General features: G+C 31.8%; 1 protein-coding gene across 1 annotated transcript; it reads right to left on the bottom strand.

Annotated features, from left to right (window-relative positions):
• Nucleotides 1-6,660: 6,660 nt before the first annotated feature.
• LOC108999150 (spermidine synthase 1-like) lies at nt 6,661-10,626 on the bottom strand. Its single transcript, XM_018975946.2, has 9 exons — nt 10,354-10,626; nt 8,929-9,005; nt 8,645-8,767; nt 8,306-8,410; nt 7,971-8,043; nt 7,797-7,868; nt 7,463-7,658; nt 7,122-7,257; nt 6,661-6,952 (listed from the first exon to the last, which is right to left on the bottom strand). Exons 1-9 carry the CDS (start codon nt 10,613-10,615, stop codon nt 6,869-6,871), a joined length of 1,128 nt encoding a protein of 375 aa, XP_018831491.1. The 5' UTR covers nt 10,616-10,626; the 3' UTR covers nt 6,661-6,868.
• Nucleotides 10,627-10,963: the final 337 nt, after the last annotated feature.

The following is a 10,963-nucleotide window of genomic DNA, read 5'->3' as shown; positions in this document are numbered from 1 at the left end:
TTTAATTTGAATATTAATTTTATTAATTTATCTTTAAGTATTTAAGTATTATTAAATCTTAACTATTTCTATTTTAATTTAAAGATTTAGTAGTATTTTAATTTGAATATTAATTTTATTACTTTATCTTTAAGTATTTAAGTATTATTAAATCTTAACTATTTCTATTTTAATTTAAAGATTTAGTAGTATTTTAATTTGAATATTAATTTTATTACTTTATCTTTAAGTATTTAAGTATTATTAAATCTTAACTATTTCTATTTTAATTTAAAGATTTAGTAGTATTTTAATTTGAATATTAATTTTATAACTTTATCTTTAAGTATTTAAGTATTATTAAATCTTAACTATTTCTATTTTAATTTAAAGATTTAGTAGTATTTTAATTTGAATATTAATTTTATTAATTTATCTTTAAGTATTTAAGTATTATTAAATCTACCAAAATTTATATTTTAATTTAAAATTTTAGTAGTATTTTAATTTGAATAATAATTTTATTTATTTAGAATTAACAATATTAAATGGTAGTAGTACATATAATTTACACAACTATCCCAAACTATTTGTATTATGTATACGTTATTGATGAAATGTCATTACCCGTTCGAACGATGATGCCCTATGTTCGAACAAAATGAATACGTTCGAACGGTAATCCTAATCCGTTCGAACGTATTCGTTCCAGATTCCAGTCGTCTTCAACAACGCCGAAAACTCCATTAATTACAAACTCTAACAAACACAAACACCAATTTCAAAGCATACAACTTTCTAACATTGCAAAATATTAAGTTCAAATAATACATTTCTATTTTAAAAGAAATACCTGACATTTTGAAGATGAAAAGGAAATAATCCGAAAATAATCCGAAAATAATCTGAAAATAATCACAAACTATTCTACAAGTATTAATCCGAGAATAATGGAGTGAGATGAACAATTTTTTTGAGCTTAAGGGCTAGTTTGAGAAAGAATACCTCTGATATGCGAAGGGTAATCTTCAGGCGACCACACGGAGCGACAGCACAGGAGGAGAGAAACTCATTTGTGAGGTTCTGTCGTGTTTTTGAAGAACATTTCATGTTCGAACGGTTATTTACTAACCGTTCGAATGTTAAAATATTAAGCGGGAGAAAATTCCTTCCTAATTTTCACGTTCGAACGTATAAAAAGTATGTTCGAACGTTATTGAATTATTCCCGCTCGAAAATTAATCGTTCGAAATTTAATTTCTAACTGTTCAAACGGTATTGTAAATGTTTATTTATATATTTTTTTTCATTATACCTTTGAATAAAAGAAAAAATTTAATATATGTAGACATATTAGATGATACTATAGTTTAATTGGCGGGATATTTTCCCACCACTGCAATAATCCGTTCGAACTATAACAAATTACGTTCGAACGGTAATCCAGCTGTCTTTAATTGGCGGGATGTTTTCCCGCCATTTGCCTTGTCCGTTTGAATGTTTTATTTTACGTTCAAACGTTAACATATGTGTTCAAACTGTTTTTGAGTACCGTTCGAACACATATCCTTTATGATTAAATATAACTTTTTTCATCATTAAATGAAAAGTACTATAACATCATATATATTAGTTATATATACTATCATATATAATGTAATATATACTATCATATATATAGTAATCTATACTAATTATATAGTATATATAGTAATATATATTATCATATATATAGTGACCTATACTATCATATATATTATTAAGATCATATGTATTAGTAATATATACTCACATATATATAGCTCCAAATATACTAAGGTCACATAATAAAGTCTAGAGAAATTTATAAGATGATAGTATATTATAAGTAAACTATACTCTATGTATATATGTTGTATACATATATACATATATGTATATACATATATACCCGTTCGAACGATGATGCCCTATGTTCGAACAAAATGAATACGTTCGAACGGTAGTCCTAATCCGTTCGAACGTATTCGTTCCAGATTCTAGTCGTCTTCAACAACGCCGAAAACTCCATTAATTACAAACTCTAACAAACACAAACACCAATTTCAAAGCATACAACTTTCTAACATTGCAAAATATTAAGTTCAAATCATACATTTCTATTTTAAAAGAAATACCTGACATTTTGAAGATGAAAAGGAAATAATCCGAGAATAATCGAAAATAATCTGAAAATAATCACAAACTATTCTACAAGTATTAATCCGAGAATAATGGAGTGAGATGAACAATTTTTTTGAGCTTAAGGGCTAGTTTGAGAAAGAATACCTCTGATATGCGAAGGGTAATCTTCAGGCGACCACACGGAGCGACAGCGCAGGAGGAGAGAAACTCAATTGTGAGGTTCTGTCGTGTTTTTGAAGAACATTTCATGTTCGAACGGTTATTTACTAACCGTTCGAATGTGAAAATATTAAGCGGGAGAAAATTTCCTCCTAATTTTCACGTTCGAACGTATAAAAAGTATGTTCGAACGTTATTGAATTATTCCCGCTCGAAAATTAATCGTTCGAAATTTAATTTCTAACTGTTCAAACGGTATTGTAAATGTTTATTTATATATTTTTTTTCATTATACCTTTGAATAAAAGAACAACATTAATATATGTAGACATATTAGATGATACTATAGTTTAATTGGCGGGATATTTTCCCACCACTGCAATAATCCGTTCGAACTATAACAAATTACGTTCGAACGGTAATCCAGCTGTCTTTAATTGGCGGGATGTTTTCCCGCCATTTGCCTTGTCCGTTCGAATGTTTTATTTTACGTTCAAACGTTAACATATGTGTTCGAACTGTTTATGAGTACCGTTCGAACACATATCCTTTATGATTAAATATAACTTTTTTCATCATTAAATGAAAAGTACTATAACATCATATGTATTAGTTATATATACTATCATATATAATGTAATATATACTATCATATATATGGTAATCTATACTAATTATATAGTATATATAGTAATATATATTATCATATATATAGTGACCTATACTATCATATATATTATTAAGATCATATGTATTAGTAATATATACTCACATATATATAGCCCCAAATATACTAAGGTCACATAATAAAGTCTAGAGAAATTTATAAGATGATAGTATATTATAAGTAATCTATACTCTATGTATATATGTTGTATAATATCATATATAACTTTAGTAGGTAAAGTATAATGGAATATGTAATATGACATATATTAGTTAAGTATAAACTCATACCATATAGTACTACATGCTATTATATGGTACTATATATATCTTAATATCTCATATATAACACTTTGATAGTAAAGTATTATGATATATTACTATTATACTATAAGAAAATATTTTATAAGTTATTATGCTTTCATTTAAAGTATTCTACTATTATAATATTACATATATATTACAGTATATATAATCTACTATAATAGTATATATATTATAATAATTTATATAAATATAAATATAGTATACGTTTAATATATTTTTTAATAAACTTACAAAACTTCCGTTCGAACGTGAAATAGTAACGGGCGAACGGTTTTATATTAACGTTCGAACTTTAACTATTAACGTTCGAACGGTTATGCACGTATAAGTTATCGCGGGCAGCGATTTCTCTCACGCCGCCGTCCCCACCGTTTGAAAAAGCGAGAAAACGTTTGAACGCACTACATTCACCGCCGTCTGCCGTCGTGATCAGCACATACGTCAAACATTTTTCCTCCCAACTAAAGGTATGTATTTTCAAACTCATTTTACCGTTTATTTTATAATTTTATGGTTTTATTTGTTTTTTTTTTAAATTACATTTTTTCATTAATAATTACCGTAAAACATCATAAATCTATCGTAGGATGTTTAGAAATGAAGAGTACTTTATTTTTTAGTCGAAGAAACCACGGAATCAATTAATTTTTGAGTATTTTCATGGCTGCTGAGTTGACTCAGCCATGGCCGAGTTAGATCTGTTTTACGTTCGAACGGTATTAACCAGTTAGTTCGAACGGGTAAACCTGTACGTTCGAACTTGATAGACACGTTCGAACGTTATTAATTGTCCGTTCGACCATATATTTAGACGTTCGAACGCTAATTATTAAATTAAATCCATTAACATTTTATTAGCTTATTAAATTGTTTTCATCGTTTAATTGATTATATGTTCTATCAATTAATTTATTAAATTGCTATTAGTATATAATTTTGTAAATCTTTTAGTCGTAATTAGATTTTATCACTAATCTTGAATGTATATTTTATTTTTTAAATTGCAGGATTATAATAATGTCTTATCGGGGCCGTAAACGTGGTAGATCAGGAGAACCTTCCATCCAAACAGTTCGAGAGCGGACCGTTTTACTTGAGCGACAGGTAAAACTGTCTGATTTTGTCGCTCTTATATGGGAGGGTCATTCCCTCCCATCAGTATTCAATGATCGTGGTTGGGCACCAATCTTAGATCAGCGAGAAGAAGGAATGGAGCTCGTTTCCTTCATTGAGATCGTTACTGAGTTCTATAAAGAGCTCGGTGCTGCTAGCCCAGACGATGGAGGGGCATATAGGATCTGTGTCCGAGGAGCTCCTGTTATATTTTCAGCGGATGGACTCGCTGCATATCTGGGTATTCCTAGGCTTCTTGATGCCTATCCAAACCTCCCGCCTAGAGAGTCTGGTCCTTCAGGTGATGCAGCTATGTCTCAGGACGAGGGACTAGATTACACAGATGAGATCGATACACTTGCTGATCACGAGGTCAGAGACTTGATTGTTGGTCCAGATGCTCCAGTGTACGATGGCTCCAAGAGTATTAGGCAGGCAGATTTATCTTCTTTCTTCAAGATTATGAATTTGATCATTGCCAACAATATTGACCCACGGCAGCACAAGACCGAGGTCGGCATGGATTGAGCGAGATTTATGATACGGGTCGCTCGTGGCATCCCGATCGACCTCGTTGGTTATATATTTGAGAGGATCCGATCAGAGGCACGGTTCATTACAATAGATATACTGCCGTTTGGGATCCTTATCACTCGATTTTTGCTACATGCCGGGGTTGTGTCCGAACCTGCCGAGCGTTCCCGATTTTCGATGGCACCGATCAACAGCACCACCCTATCACGGAGCACGGGACACTCTAGATTTCGTTTTCGTGGAGTTGTTCCTGACAGGGCTGAGATTCAGAGAGATGGGCAGCCAGAAGATACTGGAGTATCGGCTGGTGAGACATCTACACAGGCTAAGACATCACACACATATATTCGCGAGGAGATGACTGACATATTGCGTGCTGAGATCGGCGTACACACATCAGCAGTGATTGATGCAGTGCATACTGCCATATCTGAGTTGCGTACAGAGATTATGGCTACCGTCTCTGGGTTACGTACAGAGGTTGCTGAGTTACGTACAACGATTAATGCCAATAATGCAACTCAGATCACAGTTAGTACTCGACTGACACAGGTAGAGACACAATTAGCTGCAATCGAGGATGTGTGTAGAGACCTCGCATCACAATAGTTTTTATCTTTTATTTATATTTTCTTTTGTTGTAATTATGAACAATATATATGGCATTTTGATAATTTGCTTTATTTGGTTGATTAATATGTATGTGATTGATAATATTTATTTAACTAAAAATCTTATTTAACGTAAAAGAAATCATTAAAATATTTTAAAATTAATTACATAAAATTAATTAATGAATTTGTATATATGATAGATATTTTTTATATTTTGAGTTTCGTACCGAGATTAATATTATACCTTCGAATGTATAAATGTGGTGCTTGAATATGTTCTAACTAAATATATTCCGTTCGAACGGTTTAGAAAGCTTCCTGCCAGGATTTGCCACCAAATATTTTCCGTTCGAACACAACAAATTATCGTTCGAACGTTTTTGAACTTTCCCCGCCATAATAAAGTAATTATCCGCCAAATTTTACTGTTCGAACGTATTTTTTCACGTTCGAACGTGAAAATTTTTTTGAGATGATTTAATTCGTCACAGAAAAAACTGTTCGATCGGTTATTTTGACGTTCGAACGGTTTTCTAAATTCATCGATTTTTTGGGACGAAATTTAAATTTCGTCCCAAAATCTCAAATTTGTTGTAGTGTCTTGTGTGTGATAAGCTAGACTACCACTCAATAAGTCATGGGCCCAATACATAGAATATTTATTTAATTACGTGAAACTAGCGTATGTAGAGTCAAAATTTGAATTCAAGACATTTATTCTGATACTATGTAAAATTACTATTTGTTTCAAAAAGTTAATTTAGTTGATGGGAATAAATAGATTTTATATTATTTACATATTTAACTAAAGCAAAACTTAATAACAAATTAAAGTACACTATCTATATATATATGAAAAGAAAAGGCCGGAATGCCATTATGATCACATTATGCTTGTTTGCTTGGCAAAGTAAAGTTATAATACAATCCGCCATGTGGAGTAGTGGACTACATATATGGATGGATTCATATATACTAGCATGCAAATTATATAAATATATATATATATATATATAATTTGAATTTGGTAATTTCAAGCCAACGCCAAATTGATTCATACTAGCTAGCAATTTAAAATGATCTAACAGCTTTATGGTCAATACAATCTAAACACAATTATGATGTCCGAGTTGGGTGAGATAATTGTCGGAGTGTGTATAAATCATGGCAAACAATGCTAATCAAATTGCCTCGATCGGTATTATATATAGTAGCAGCTGCATGCTGCATGCTGGATATTGATATTGAACTTTCACTACTTATTTCATATCTTTTTTGTAGTTGTACCAAACCCATTCATGATCATCATGATGCTAGCTACCAACTTTTGAGACGTCCTCGATCATCACCATCTTCTTCTTGGCAAAAGATGGCAAGCAAAATGAAGCTGAATGTATCTGCAATATCATGTAGTACAATTAGTACTTAAAAAGAAAATCATGCATGCATGATCAATATATATATATATTATGTATATATATTGTCGAACAATTTATTATAAGAAGAAGAACTAGTACTTGCAGACAAGGGTATGTAATATCCATGGAATAACTAATTAAGTAGTACCTCTGAGTTGTAAAACTTCAAGGGTGCTTTTGCTACTCCAAAACTCTCATTTAGATGATGATCAATTGGATTAATTGGACTTTTGAAGTTGACAGATGGCCCCTCAGAGGAGCACAGCAAGAATCCAATAACTCCACTGAAAAATAAATCTTTTATTAGTAATAAATTAAACAAAAAAGCTGACAAAACAAACCCTAGATAGCAGCTATATATAGAAACTTGCTATAGTACAAGTACTGATGATGATGATGATGATGATGATGATGATGATGATGATGATGATGATGAGAGCTAGCTAGCTAGGGAGGATCGATGATATATATCATGTATATATATATAACCTTGGATATGCAGGAACAATAGTCCATGCATACTCCACAGCGCCTTTAAATATTTGGCGACATTTAGTGGCAATCTGTTCAATGTCAAGGGAATCAAACCAGATGCTCTCTGCTTGGATGCACAATACTCCTCCGGGGCGGAGTGCTTTCACCACCATTTCAAAGAACGATGTTTTGAAAAGATCATGATCAGGCCCTAATCATCATCATCAAGTGTATCAGCCTATCTATCAGATCACATGACTAATTAATTTGTCAAATACTTTATTCGAAATTAAGGAATTATTGCAGAAAATTGATCAGACTCAGAAAGAGAGAGAAAGAGAGATCAGACTTAGTGGGTCGAACGCGTCCACTATTATTGCATCATAATTTCCTCCCGAACTAGACTCCAAAAATGCAATTCCTGTAGAAAAACAAAGGGCGCCGCTGGCTCATGTGTTATATATAAAAGTAACCTCCGACAATGAAGATATTCTAAGACAGACAGCAGTACATATATATATACCGTCTGTAATATGCAATGAGACACGAGGGTCCTCGTATCCAACTGCAATATCTGGGAAGAATTCCTTATACACCTGAAATATCAAACCAAAACCATGTATTAATATAGCACTCAAAAGTCCTTGCCCAAATCGAAAAATCCTGCTAGCTAGCTAGTTGTTTATACACCTTTTTTTAATAACTTTACTTTACTTTTTTAGAAGTACTGAGACCAGATTTTTTTCTGCATGCTGCATTGATCAGAACTTCAGATAATATATATATATATATACTGTATGTAATATTTAAATTCTAGAATAAGATCAGGTTTACAATATTATATATTAATGTACTCACATCAATCAACATTGAGTCTATTTCACAAATATCAATCTGCTCAACGGAAGAGTGGCGAGAGATTTCTCGTAGGATACCTCCATCTCCACCCCCAAGGAGCAATACCTGAGATGATCAGGAAAAAATGATGGATCAGTAAAACAGGTGAGGCAAATGATTATATAACTTGGGGAATTTTTCGTGGAAAAACATGAAGTTTTTGATTTGATACCCGACAAGTCATGTAGCTAGCTAGCAGTAAATAAGAATATTTTCTTGCATTTGCTAATAGATTAATTACTAAAGTAGTAGTAGTAAATATCTAGGTAGAGATGGAGGAGCGCGCGAGGAGTTAATTACCTTCTTTGGGTTGGGAATTGAGCAAAGTGGAAGGTGGGTAATCATTTCTTGGTAAGAACATTCATCCTTCTCGGTAAGTTGTAGTGCTCCATCAAGGACAAAAACCCTACCATATGCTGATGACTGCAATATATATATATATCATCAGCAATATATATATATATATATATATATATATTGTATTTATTAAGTAGTACTAGTCGCATTAAACACATGCTAGCTAGCTTTTGCTTTGCATTAAGTTAAAAGAAAGGAAAACTCAGCAGGGACAAGATATTGCATACCTGAAACACCATCATGCTCTGGTACTTGGAAGATCCTTGAAACAGAATTTTCTCGACTTTTAAAAAGTGTGCTTGTCCTACAAGATATATTCATGATATCATGCAAGTTGTTATATATGGTCCATTAGTGCAAGTGGAATAAGAAAATTTCAAAGCAAAATTATATATACGCAGTATAGGTACTACCCAACTACTACTTTAAACGATATATATTCATGAACCATGGATACGCATGCGCGCAAGATCATTTTCGATCGACTTATCTTCTTCACCAATTAATTATACACGATCGTTCTATCGATCACTCCAAAAATTAAAGAATGTGATATTTTGAATAAGTATAGTGCTTTTGTCCGTTGTTATAGTTGCATGTTTTTGATGATCATCATGAGTTTGTCTCAAGAAATTAAATTAGGATAAGATAATGGCATAATTAATTGGTAATGCGTTTTTATAATATAAGATCATCCATCATATTATATAATAATGCATGTGATGATCTTTAATTTATATTCAAGAAAGTAGTGGAATAGTCATGAGTTTTTCAAGTAATTAAGAAGAGCCACATGTACTGCAATTTCTTATCAAAGCATGCACGCACAAAAAGCACACACCCACAAGTAGTCAACGTGTGACACATGCTAGATGTTGGATGCATGGTCATGTGAGCACATTTTTTTTTTTAAAAATTTAATCTAATGGCACAATTATAAGATCAAAACCTAGCTAGGCCTGTATAGTACTACTACTGCAAGAGCTAGCTAGGAAGAACACCACCAAAATGAAAAAAAAAAAAAAAAGAAGAAGAAGAAGAAACTACTAGATTATTAAAGACTCAAGTGCAGGATATGTCCGTGATGAAAATAGTTTAAATTAAGAGGAATGTTATACATCAGTTACTATTTATCACTCTCACATTTTATATTTATAATTTTTTCATAAGGTGTGAGGATGTTTTTCATAAGGTGTGTGGATGTTTTTTTATAGAGTGTGTAATATTGTGGAGTGATAAATAATGACTAATGAAAAGAATTTTTCTTAAATTAAACCATCCCATAACTACAAATATTTTCGGAAAAATTAAGGTTCATACTCATGATCATGCATATATATTATATGGTCAATAACTTAATTACCTGGAAAAGCCTATATATATATATAAGAATCCAGTTTCCAGCATATAGAGAGAGAGAGAGAGAGAGAGAGAGAGAGAAGTGATGATAAAGTAAGGAAACAATTAATATTAACTTATTCTGATCATGTATTGCGCCGAGATTGATTAATTAGAAACAGAACTTATATATAAATGTATCCAAACAAAGGGATATATATTAATCCAATGTATAGATTAAAAGAAAGTCTAATAGATTTTGATCAGCGAGGACATCATTGGAAAGTTCATTAAAAAGTAGTCCTGAAACTCACCTGGCCAAATTGGAGAATACTCAGCAAACCAACCAGGAATACTTGGTTGTTTGAGATCATGAACATGATCATCACCAGAATAATAAATATCTTTGTTGTCTGCTAATATTTCAGCAGAACTGATCACGGCCGGTTTATGAGCAGAGACTGATCCTTTTTCACCATTACTGACCACAAAAACTTCATGATCTTCTTTTCGCAATATTTTTGCGTATGAATTCATAGAGATTGCAGAAGAAACAACGCTAGTCGTTCCCATCATGAGCTTCTTCGTTCTCACCACCTTGCTCTTCAATATGTTATGATCTGCCATCTCATGATATGTATATATATACTTTTGTGGTTTGCCTGTTTATATATGGCATCTAGCCTCGGCAGCTTGAATATCCTCACTTTTTTTCTTTTTTTGGTTCGGTACCGGTAAAAGGTACCGATAGTTGGACCGATAAAAGGTAAAAAAGACTTCTTTTGTTTTTTTCTTTTATTTTTAAAAAAAAAAAATATCAATTCATTAATAAACACTTCTTTAGCTATTCTATTTTATTTATAAAAAAAAAAAAAAAAAAAAAAACTAAGTATCGTGGATTTGGGGTCCAATTCATCGGTCCCT

Source organism: Juglans regia, chromosome 2 (assembly GCF_001411555.2).
Source record: "Juglans regia cultivar Chandler chromosome 2, Walnut 2.0, whole genome shotgun sequence".
In the NCBI taxonomy this organism is placed as follows: Eukaryota; Viridiplantae; Streptophyta; class Magnoliopsida; order Fagales; family Juglandaceae; genus Juglans; species Juglans regia.
The sequence above is the reverse complement of the archived record's forward strand: the minus strand, read 5'-3'. Positions and strand labels throughout refer to the sequence as shown.